Source organism: Melopsittacus undulatus, chromosome 6, assembly GCF_012275295.1.
Source record: "Melopsittacus undulatus isolate bMelUnd1 chromosome 6, bMelUnd1.mat.Z, whole genome shotgun sequence".
NCBI classification, from domain to species: Eukaryota; Metazoa; Chordata; class Aves; order Psittaciformes; family Psittaculidae; genus Melopsittacus; species Melopsittacus undulatus.
In genome coordinates this window covers 48,899,019-48,911,607 of record NC_047532.1, presented here as the reverse complement: position 1 = coordinate 48,911,607, position 12,589 = coordinate 48,899,019, and the positions used below count along the sequence as shown (strand labels likewise).

The window sequence follows — 12,589 nt, the reverse complement described above, 5'->3', positions numbered from 1 at the left end:
CCTATCACTACAGTCCCTAATGAATAGTCCCTCCCCAGCATCCCTGTAGGCCCCCTTCAGATACTGGAAAGCTGCTATGAGGTCTCCATGCAGCCTTCTCTTCTCCAGGCTGAACAGCCTCAAATTCTGTGGCCAGCAGCCACACACAGATTCCCATTAATGCCAGTTCCAGGAGCACCCACTTTTCCACTCTGTGTTTTTGCTTTCACATATGCATCTTGCAGAAGATCACCCTGTGCTCTGAGGCTATGTACTTTACTCAGCAGAGCAGGGCAGTGGTCCCCATGCAGTCTGTATCCCATCTGACTGTACAACACAGTAAAGGGAGCGTAGCACGGAATGAAACAAATGAGAATATCTTTCCTGAAATGAGAGAAGAGGCACAGATGCAAATGCACTGAAACTGGTGTGAATGACAGAGAACTTGGGTTAGCCCTAGCCAAGATCAGCTACCTCTCACTATTTGTTATCTTCACAGCAGCAACAGTGGTCAGAGAATGCCTAAAAACTGGCTGTAGCACATTGCTGCCTTGGAGGCTCAGTCTGGAAGCTGTATGAATTCTTCAGGAATTTATAATCTTAATTCCAAGTGGAAATACATCAAAAAAATCCAGTCATACCCTCATTGACTTCCTCCCAATACAGCAAGTATATTGAAATGGTCCTGGGACAAACCTCCTTGTGACCAGCTCTGACGTACAGCACACAGCCTAGACCTATTCACACGGCCCCACTGCAATGGCACTGGCAACGCGGTTTCACGCTTCTCCCAAGTCTCACCATATTCATGCTGTGTTGACACTGAGCTGTGATGCTCCCAGGAAAGAGACCCACTAGCTGCTGTACCTGAGAATGAAATGTCTGTCTCACTCTCTTCAACTACTTTTGTCATTTAAATAGTTAGAACGGCCAAGAAAGGAAGAAGGAAAACGACTTTCTGTTGCAGAATGGCTCATCATTTCCAAAACAATTTACACACTGTGGTTGTTTAACTTGAGATAATAAAAAGTCCAGTTTAAAGAGGTGAGATGGTCTGCCTCTCTGCCAAACTCACAAAAAAACAAGCTGACTGTGTAAACTTCTGTTGACTTCAGAAGCAGGAGCCAAGGCACAACATCCAAAAATGATGACTGTAGCGGAACCCATGTCTCCTGACTCTAAGTTTCATTATCTAATCAAGCACAGCCTGTAACATGGGAAGGCGTTGTTTGTGTTTTTTAAAACTCCACAGTGAGCTCCATGCCTTCACTCTTTATCTGTGTGTAAAACTGTTTACTGTATGTGGCACAGAGTGTTCTGGTGCCCTCCAGCAACTGGGCTAAAAAAAAAAAATTATCTGTTTTTCTCTAGCAAGCTTGACATGTTTGCCTGGAGGTTGTTCGGGTTTTTTAGGTTGTGGGGTTTTTTTGTTAAATTGAGATCAAAACAATAAAGGTAGGGGTAAAAACTGCTTCGAAGCCTGAAGGAGAAAAGGAGCAAATAGCTGCTTTCTATCCCACTTCACCAAGGAAACTGCTGCATGAAGCAAAGCAGAGCAGCACAGGAGGAGGAGAGAGAGGGACAGAAAACAGAACAGCCCATTGCAAAATCATCTGTAGGAGAGGCAGCATGAAAAGGAGGTTTACCTGATTAGCACCAGCGCAGACCTGTTCTCAAGCTGGCAGGATCTTTTCTGTGTGTCTAAGACATCACACTGGGACTTGAAAAGGTCCAGACTCAACTCTTGGCTCTGCCACAGGCTTGCTTAGTTAAACCCATGCAGACCAGTAACTGTACTTAGCCAGGGTCTCTGTTGCCCATTTTAAAATACAGTCAACAATTCTGCACTGCCCACCACAAGCATCCACAGGGATGTCTGATACAAAAAACAAAACAAAAAAAAAAGCACAAAAAAACAAACAGACAAACAAAAAAATACCCCAAGCACTGCAGCATTGATGGATGAGGGCAGGAACTGAAAAAACAAAACAAGCAGTAAAATGCCCCAGAAGGGTCTACAAGCCTGCAAGCCTGGCAGCAATCACTTGTATGCAATAAAACATACGATACTTGAGCACATGACTGTGCAGCAGCAGGTGCAGCAGTGAGACGTGACGGATAAGAAAGGTATGAGATACACTCACAGTGTCCTCTGCCCCCCTGTTTGATACACACAGAGGAGAAAAAGTGACCATCCAATAGCACATCAACAACATACTCAAAATGAGCTGCTTTCCTCCACATGTTTCTGCACTTCAGTGCAGTTGGGTCACATCATATTGACACCTGCTCAAAACTCACCTCTCACAACCTATTTCCTCAGCTGCCAAGACGCAGACATGAGGTCTTATCACCTTAGTGGGCACAATTCTGGCTGGCGCAGAGGGAGGCTGGTGGCTGTGGTTACACATCTGCACCTAGGCCAACTATGCTCTGCTGGTTTTATTGTCATCTGCTTCAGGGCTACAAGCCTTTCAGCACCCTCAGTGTTGAGTAACTTAATGCCCCCAAGCACCATAAACTTCTGCAACCACAGCAATTCACAGATGGGTAAGGATGGCTACAAAATCATGTCCTAAATTAGGACAGCAAGGACCTAAGCCTGGAAGAGTAGGAGGAAGTCAGGAAATCCCAGGAGATGATGATGGGGGAGAGATTTAGTCTCTTCAGAAAACAATAATGCAGTTTAATCTATTTTTCTTCCTACTTTACACACTAAAATAAGCTTTTCAGCTTCTGGGGCTGTCACAAATCATAAGGAAAATAAGACCACTGGAACACCATCAGTAGAATAAGAGCTATATTGTAATAATCCTGAGGAGGTGTGCAGTGCTTTCCATCTTCAAAGTGTTTTACAGACAGTATTATTTTAATCTGCAAATTTCCCCTGGCCATAAGCAACTGCTCTGCCTCTCTGCTAAGCACAAGACACACAGCTCAGATCGTCATTTGGGAGAGATGGTGCTGGCAGTAGCTCTGACCTCCAGAGCCAGACTTCAGTTTCTGACTCACTGCAGTCACAGCTTTGTAGCTCCAGCCACCACCTGAATCCAGAAGCACTGGTGACATCCAGCACTTTGCAGCTGACTTCAATAGGGACAAAGCAGTGTCTGAAAGCCTCTGGTACAGGGAAGTGTAAGAGACATGCTCACAATCCAGCAAACAACAGCAAAGCCTGAAATAAAATTCCCAGGACAGAGGCTCCTGGCTGCCTTACAGACACTGCCTGCCATGCTGGGGTGTCACTCTGGGCAGAAGCTGGCCCCACTCCCAGGCTCATCATAACACACAGACTGTCTGATAGCCCTCAAGGGAGCTGTCAGAGGAATTTCCTATACAAACATGATGCTTCCTCCCACCAAAGTGCTATTTACGCACAGCAGTTACCTGCTCACACTAGGTGAGTCCTTCAGATAATTAGCATGAGGCTGCTCCTCCTCTCCTGGCAGCAGTATCTTTCTGCTTTTCTAATTCCCCAAGACAATACTCTCCCCAGCACTCACCCTTCAACAGCTGGAAGCTCTTACACAGAGAGCAGCCTGGTTAGCAGAAAGAGAAAAATGGAACAAGGTACACAAACTACATATACACCTTATACACAAGTCAGTATCTAACATAGGCCAGCTTTATTTGGAAACAAGAAGATAACATTATAACATTATGTTTGTTTGGGGTTTTTTATCTGACTGTTCTTAATCTCTTTTAAGCCACTGTATATTTATATGACCTCAGCAGTGGCAATGAAATCATTTTAAGACCAAAAGTGGATTCATCAGGCCTTGCTATCTTTCAATGGATATCAGAACAGCTGGGTTGATTAGGCATCCTACAACACAAGTGCAGAGACCTAGGCTTTATTTTCCATCTTTAGGATGGCTTAGCTGAAGGAAGGAAAGCAGAAGACCCCAAGTACTATCGCAAACAAAGTCCCAAAGGTCACAAGAAAGGAATTCAAACCCAGTCCCTGCAGATCCTGTATATTCTCAAGACCAGAAAAGATTTGGCCTTGCATATAACCTGAATTAGTAGCAAACTCCAGCACAAATTCAGTCTCAAGTCTCTTACTCTACACTACTCAGATCACATTTCTTTCCTCTTCCAGCTTGTGACTCCCTTTCAGCAAATGATTTTGTTTCAACACCAGCCTCCATAGACAGCAGAGCCCAAAGACAGACGGTTACAGCCACAGTGCTGCTGGCAAAATCTGCGGGGGGCAAATAAAGTTTGCAGATTTGTCTCTCCAGTAAGAAGAAATAGGGTGAAGTGCAATGCTGAAGCTTTCTGACACACCGCCAGGGAAATTGTCATACTGGCTGAACTGGATGGAAAGGCCATCTGCATTATAGCCAGAGCAGTGCTGGTGTTTTATAGCTGGAATTTATCGGATGTTGGCTCCTTGTCCCCTCTGTAAGCTTTGAGAGCTTGGGACTCAGCCAAGCCAGTACCCCTGGCTTGGGTGGTCCCTGGTCAGTGTTGCTGATCATGCTGCTCCCCTGGGAAGGGCTGCAGGGGCAGGCAGGAAAAGGGACAGCAAACCATGACAGGTCTCCTGCCCCTGGCTCCAGCCTTCCCCAGTCTCCTGCCATCCTGGGCTGAAGAGAGAATTGATCCTGACAATACAGCATTAGATGTCTATAATAGCAAATCACAGAAAAAAGTCACAGCTGAAATGACAAATCCCTACCAAGTTACACATCTTAACTATCCCAGGAGCCAGGCTCCCTAGTGAGGGCTCCACATATCCATTGCCTCATGCATTGTCAGGAGATCACTGGGGCAGCTACAGACTGTGTACATTCACTCCAAATAACCTCTGTTGCTCTTCCTCCACCTTCACTCCCTGCTCCAAGAAGAAAAAGCAAGTTATGTTACAAGGTGCTGTAACATTATCAGAGCATGTCCAGTCTCCCACACAGCTCTGTATTTACGACTTTGCAAGGGTGAAACAAGCTGCAGTTGCATTTTGGTGCCAGTCTCAGGAAACCCTGCAGTGTAACAGAGGGCTGCACAGACGGTCTCCTCTTCATCCAAGTACAAACCAGCCATCCAAGTCTGTCATGAATAACAAAAGATGTTTTGACAGTCCAAAGTGGTTTACGATGTCCATGGAACAAAAAAGGAGCTCTGAACTGAAAAGTGGGCCTGTTGCCCATAGACCTGCAGAAATTAAATACATACACTAGAGTGGATTTGCAGAAAAAATGTACTTTAACTCATCACATGTCCCATGTGCCACACTTTGACACTTACATTTTTGGGGCACTCTACAAGGGCTCTAACTATAGAGAAGAACTCTGCTAAAGGATATGTTAAAAGCATTAAATACCTCACAGAAATGCATGGAGGGTTCTCCCTGATCAGTTGGCACAAGCCAGTGTGACGCAAACACCAGTTCCCTTTTCACAGCTCCCAGTTGACACACTCAGCTTTTAGAGTTGCTCTAACATTTCCCAGGCAATCCTGATTCAATTGCACCTACCTCCCATTTCTGAAGAAGTCCAAGATGACTGAAAGTGGGGTGTTGTAAGACTGCCTCAGCAGGAGGAGGATATTGCGTTGGTGGAGAGCAGAACAGCACATCCAGAGATACACACAAAGCAGGGATTTTCCCAGTGATTAATGGCAAGAACTCCTACTACCTAGAGCTTAGTGAAGGAGACCTGGTCTTTGCTGCTTCCCCATTGCTCATCACTTCCACCAGGCCCCTTTCAGACAGGATGGGACATCCCCTAATGAATGCTACAGCCTTGGGCATTCCACAGCCCTTGGGCAACCCAAGGAGAAAAGACTCCCAGGCTTGAGCCTCTGCAATAAGTCCTGAACTGAGATGAACCTTGCTGAAATACATGTTGTGAATCTGGCCCAAATATTCAGCGTGGTCCAAGAGATAATGATACAAGAGCTGCTCATCTGCTCAAGGTATTAAAACTGCTTGTTTGCCAGCACTGCAGAGGGGCAAAAGCTCATGAAGGAACTTGTCAATCCCCTGCACAGCCCTTATTTCTGGACATTTCCCCCTATAAAGCCTGTGTCTGTTCTTTCCTCCCTCCCCCTTTCCACTCGCCTCCTGCAAATCATGCTGTCTCTTTCCTCCCCCAGATAGGAAGTCCAGAGCAGAGACATGAACAATCTGCCTCTTTACAAGAGCTGGGCTGAACGTGTGCCAGAGGAGCTGCAAGCATGACAACATATTTCCTGTCAGGAAAGTGACTCAGTGAGATGCGTATAAGAGCTCCTCTTACTCTTATGAGAAGTTCCTCTCTCCCCTTGCATGGCTGAGGCATGAGTCAGAATCAAGAGCCGGAATCTAAATCCCCTCCAGATCCAAGCAGGAACAGCAGAGTTCAGGTTCAAGCCCAGGTCCTGTTTGCAACTCAGTGACAAAGCAGCACCATGTGCCAATCCCTGGTTTCACCACTCACAGAAGGGGAATAACAACACTGAGCAAGTGGGCAGCTTGAATTTGTGAAGTACTTTTAAGTTGAGGCGGTACATACTGCTACTTGGTAACGTACCCATTTACACCACGCTTCTACAGGTGAGCATTATCCAATACCCACACAGAATTAACATCATGTTCATGCGTTTTGCTGAAGTGTTTTATACATGAACGTTTAATCCAGGAATACTCTAAACGCTAAAATATCACTGTAGCCAGTTTTCTTTCTCTGGCCTCAGATCAGCTCTTCCCATGATAAGTAAGCATGCCAGGTCCTTACCAGAACCACTGCCAAGGGTGACCATCCACAGCCAGAGTGCAACCAGAATGACACTGACCATCTTCATCCTGCTGAGACAAAGCACACAGTGTCAAATAACCAGAGCCTCTATTATTTCATCACTGCAGACAGTTTTTGAAGTTTGAGTGTATCTGTTTATTCCTCCACCCTGTAATCCTTTAATTCTGGGATGTTCTTTTTGTATTTCATTAATATTCCTTAAGAACAGCATCTGTATGGCAGTGTCGCTCTGCCTGCAGGCAGCTGCGTGAGCTCTACAGTATTGGCAGGTGGTGGCTCCAAAAAGAGACAGTTAATTGACTTAAGTCACTGGAATAGTCTGTATCCTTGAGCACAAGGAGTAAGGTAGATACTTGTGGGCTAGAAATCCTAAGCTTTTACTTGCAAAACACCAGGGTCCTTTGCCAAGACCTCATTCTGCTTGTTTCTGAGGAGTGCAGAAAGTATGCGCAATGGCGAATCGCAGGGCAGCTGAAGAACATTTGCACTGAACACATATCTGACAGTTCAGCATGACAGCCATGCTGGTACAGTCTGAATTTACAACATCTGCTGATAGTGACCTGCTGCCAGAGTCTTGACTGCTTCACCCCATACTGCAGGCAGGACAAGGCTCTTTCCAGGCAAACCCTCCTTCAAGCAGCCACCTTACTGGAGTAAACAATCGCAAGGTTTGTACGCTTTTTGGAAATTATCTAAATAAAGGTTTGTACTTTCAAAGTGGCACTGACAGACAAACAACAATCCCAGACTTCCTTATTCCCACTACAGAGCACAGCTTTCTGAAATTCGGGATAAATGAACACTGCTGGAGTTTCACTCACCACCCACTCTGGTACCTGGCATTCAGCTCTCACAGCCATTCACACACTGGAACTAAATTTTCCTGTTTCTATGTTTTCCAGGATGCAACTTATAAGCCAGTAGTCATGAAAGCTGACATTTACTAGATAGTGTCATTAATTGGGTGAAGGTTGCATTTCATATTCCTCGATGCTGTCAGATCACAAAGGGAGAAGACATGGTTAAAAGGCTGAACTTCATTAAAGCACCTTAGCTCTGCCAGGCAGATGCAGTAATGAGCATGGTGGTACTGTCAGAAGCACACTCATGATGCTGCTATACAGACTCATGAGGGAATTCGCTCCATCAGGATGAGCTAAAACAGTCGGAAAAGAAGTAACAGAGCTCTCTTAACCATGTCCCTTATAAACCTGCCCATAACATATGCATTACATAGAAGGGCTTTGAGCATAAGCAGAGAGCACCTAAGATTGCAGAGATTAACAAGAATGGGAAATGTGAACTGCACTACTCAAAATCCAGCAGCGGATATTGAATCCTTCCTTTTCATGGCTTGCTTCTGAAAAGCCTTTGTATGATGCTTTCCCTCTGCTGGGCTCATCTAAAAGAGACAAAGGAAATCCGGAGCAAGCCTGTTGCACAGGCCACGCAAAGGGATGCAGACTGCCTCAGAAGCCATCAGCCTTCAGAAATGGGCAAGAAGCTATGAAGAACACGAGTTTTCTTTTTGGGCTCCAGCTGAAAGGGCTGCTTGTCTCCTACCTCCTTCATCCAAACCAAACTGCCAGCTGCTAATCAAACCTTTCTCTATTGCTATCTACAACCAGCTCTCAATATCACTGAAGAAGACTTCATAGGGAGGTAATAAAATTTGTTTGTTTTAGTACTCCTACACTCTGAAAATGCTGAAGATAGTTCTTTATGTCATCTGATTGGGTAGAGAGAACCAACACACTGCACTTTGGGTAAGAATCTAGAAACTTTTGGAAATTCAGATGCTTGAAGAGAGGGAGTGTAAACATAAAAATCTGTCATGGTTCCCTCTCCATTTGTTGTTAGACAAATGAACAGTATGTCCTAACTCACCCCTATTTTCCAGTGATTCTCTCCTGCATTTTGCACAAATCAGAGTGAATTCAGCCCTGAAGCAAGCAGGAACAACTACTGACTTTGGATGAGTTTCTCTCGATTAGAGCAAGGCCATTTACATGGCCCCAGGCCAAAATAAACTATATGCTTTACCCTGTGATACATGAACTCTGCATTCAGCTAATATTTACAGCCATTAACTATGCTTATAGGAATATGCTTCTCTCAACTGTCTCAAAAAGCCACCAGGCTTCTCTTCCCATGAGTAAGGTATCCAAGAGTTCCATGCTTTGCCCACTAGTGGGAATATTCTTGTTTCTTGCTCTATCCAGCTATTAAATCAAAAGCCCTAAACAGTGTGATTCACTTCTGGTTCATTCCAGGCTCTCCAGAGTTGTTGCCAGTGGAGCTAGACAGGCATGGAGCCTGTCAGGTTACAACAATTTCTCTGCTATTATAATGGGACTCAGCTGACCACAGCTACACAAAATACAAGCAGCCATGGAAGACATGTTGCACAGAATCAAGGGCTGGTCAATGGGAGTCACCACAACCTCCTGGATGCCCTGACCATGCCAAAATTTGCCAGACAAGGTGAAGGAAGAGGATTTTCCCCTTGGGTAAAGAAACTGAGAGGTTGTACACACAACAAAGGAGATAAAGGGGACTGTAAGGCAGGATGGCTCCTGCAGGATGACTTCCGCAGTCCAGCTTTGTTCCTGTAGCACATGGTTATTCAAAAAACAAATTAACTAATGCCACAAGATCTGATGGTTTGTACTACTAACACAGCAGGGGGACAAATTCTTATGCACTAGTGCTGCTGCCACTAGGAATCTTTGCTTTAAATGGCCAAAAAATCTGTGATATGTCCCCCAAAAGAAAGGTCTTTCCACAGAAGCCCTGTGGTCACCTAATGTCATAATTTCTCCCAAGGAAGATTATGTGATTCTGCCAGTGACACTAGCTAAAGAGCATTGTATCCATTCAGCCACAGAGAGATGGGGTGGGTTTTGCAATGCATGTAAGAACCTGATGCCACAAGACTACAGCCCACCCCAGTCTTGCCAGGAACAGAAGAGTTTTCTCAACCTTTTCCAGCAACCTGCTTCTTTGTTTGTGACATCAGAAAGCATTTTGCCTGTATATGATGCAATTCCAGTGGTGTCTGATTAACTTCCTGCACAAATGAGTATCACTGCACTGAAACACCAGTATCCCTGGCTGCAACCAAAGAGAGTGCAAACCCCAGTCTGCACTGGAGGGGTTCACACAGCTGCATCCACCCAAAAAGATCACAGACCTCACCTCTAGTACACAAGCAAATAAAATGAAAAGCAAACACTAAAGGGAACCAGGAATAAAATCAATGAGCAGAGGTGCATAACAGCTCAGAAATCCCACCACAGCTAAAAAGCAGGCAATCAGAGTAGCCAAAAGAAGGTTGTGAGGACATCCTCAGCACTCCAGAATCTTCTCACAAGACCGGTATGCTCTGAAGTGTTCTTAATGTCTCCATAAATTAACATTCTAATACTAATTCATAGAGCAGTTGGGGAAAACAATCCATCACTGCCACTGTGCTGTTGCTAGAAATTTTTTAAGGAACTCATTTGAAATGTTTTGTTTAGTTTGGTGGTGGGGTTTTTTGGTGGGGTTTTTTTTTTTGTTGGTTGGTTGGGGTTTGTTTGTTTTTTTGGGGGGGGGGGAGGGTGTTGCTTTTTTGTTATTTTTTTCCTCAGGTCAGAAATTCTTTCCTTTGCATTTCTGATCATTTTCTGCTTCAAACTTTCACCTTCTGTCTATTAGTCAGCAAAGAAAAGCAGGGTGGAGGGAAACTCAGCCATGGAATGGTCTCATGCTCTTGAAAGCAGAGGCTGTGGAAAGGTTTGGGCTTTCATTTGATATTGGCCAGAAGTGGCCTTTATGTCAGAAAAGGCCATGAGCATTTTCATAAAAAACATCTTTTAATAAGACACCCTTCCCAAGCAGACCTAGGCAAGGAATTGTTCACTCCTGCCTTTAGCAGCATGGACCCCACAAAACCTACGCATTTTCCAAGCAATTATAAAACCCAAGACAGATGTCAAATAAATAACGAGGAGAGTTGCACTCAAAGTAACTACTGTACACCTATTCTCAAAGTCACGGTACCAATTCTAGAGAACACAGGCGCCTTTGTCCCTCCTAACCACCAACACCTAGGGAGAGCTGACAGGTTTTTTGCTTTTCAGTGAGAAATCATGCTACAGCATGTAGAACAAAAGCTGCCTTCAAAACCTTGCCAGTAAGTACTCTGGCTGAAAGGACATTTAAAATAAAGCAATTTCAGAAAGAGGAAAAAAAAAAGATAACATCAGCCAGAGCTGGGTTTACATATCAATTTCTTTATGTAATTCTGTACCAAGCCCTCTGAGTCAGAAGCATTCAAGAGCACAGGACTGGCCTCAGGAAAAAGATGCAGACACAGGAAGGTTAGCAGAAACCAGGTTGGGCTAGCTTAAGAAATGCTTTGCTTCAATGCTGCACTGAAGGGCACTGAACAGAGCTGAAGGGCTGTAGAACAAGGCTGGTGCTCAGGAGAGGAGCACAGCTCTGCTACTCCCATATTGCTGCATGCCCATGAGCCCTGAGTTCCTGCATCATCACACAGCAGCATCGGAGAAAGCTGCTCTGTGAGTTTGCTGGGTTTTATTAAGGAGAAAATACATGTACAGTCCAAGTAAATTCAAAGAATCTGAAAGGCAGACAAAGAGCAGCCCGCAAAAGTAGCTGCAGAAAAGTAATAGCAAAAACACTAATGGAAAGTGGGAAAAGACCCTTCAGCCCTCCAGGAAACACTTTTGCTTTTCAGTATGTGAAGGAGTAATTCAGACAAAAGAAGGAATTACTGTAGCATAAACCATCTTGGTGGCACTTAACCAGGATTTGTGCAGCATCTCTCTGATCTGCCTCTCCGCCGAAGGCTGTGCGGGTACCACATGGCACTACTTTTCAATGCAGCCTCAGCATTTCCACTTGCGCCCCTGCCTGGAGTAGGACCACTCCTGCAGCAAGCTGGCCAGTCCTGCAGACAGCCCTCCTGAGTAACCCAACGTTACACCAAAATCCCTCGAGACGGGGTAGAAAGGCGAGAAGTTTCAGAATTCCAGCTTTTTCTCTCTAGGAGGAATTAGCACATTCATTAAAGATTTCCTTCCCAGACAGCTTCCAGGAACAGAATGGGGTGGAAACCAATGACAGTTTGATGATGAATGCCATAAGCAGCTCAGAGCACTCTCACTGCTGTAATGCACACTATGCCATGATCACCACTTCAGCCACAGACACACTGACCACCCAAGGGTCCCCAGCATTGTCCTTGTTAAAACACTTGCATCTCTCCTAAGAGCAGGGAGCCCAATTTGTCTTGGCAGCAGCTCCGTAACAGCCAGGCACATTTCATCAGGAATCAGCCAGGGCTGAAGCCTGGCCTATAATCAGGGATATCACAGGAGTTGTGAATGTGACCCAATCAGTATATCTAATGGCAACACAACCGAGGCACAAACCTGCGAGATGGATGGTCAAGTCCTACTTTTGCCAGGGTGGCTGCACTCACCAGGCTATCTCATGCCCAGTGACAGGAGGCTGAAAGGCTTTTGATCTGAAACGTCTCTATTATAAAAGTAATTTATATAATCGGATTCAAATGAAACATTTACATTTGAGCAGACTGAAATTTTTTCACCATCTAGAATCACAGCATATATTAAAGACTTTCTTTTGTGGGGGGTGGAACTAAACTAGTGGGAGTCAGATGGAGTCATCATTTCACACAAAGCATCTTCTGTCTTAATTCGCCAGAGCTTCCTTTGCCAGGCCACCATCACACAGGACCTGAAAGCACTGGCTCCTAGCACTGGGGAGCTACAGCACTGGCATCCTTTTCGCTCAACAGATTTAACACTAACAATCAGAATTTAGAAGAAGCAGCT

At 45.0% G+C, this 12,589-nt stretch overlaps 1 protein-coding gene across 2 annotated transcripts in view; it reads right to left on the bottom strand.

Moving 5' to 3' along the window:
• Positions 1-12,589, bottom strand: part of IL1RAP (interleukin 1 receptor accessory protein) — a 52,207-nt gene that overhangs the window by 29,724 nt on the left and 9,894 nt on the right. For both annotated transcript variants that reach the window (XM_031046737.2, XM_031046739.2), the window contains exon 2: positions 6,699-6,766. In XM_031046737.2, the coding sequence (XP_030902597.1) occupies positions 6,699-6,765 (67 nt within the window). In that variant the 5' untranslated portion in view covers position 6,766. The remainder of the gene's footprint in view (positions 1-6,698; positions 6,767-12,589) is intronic.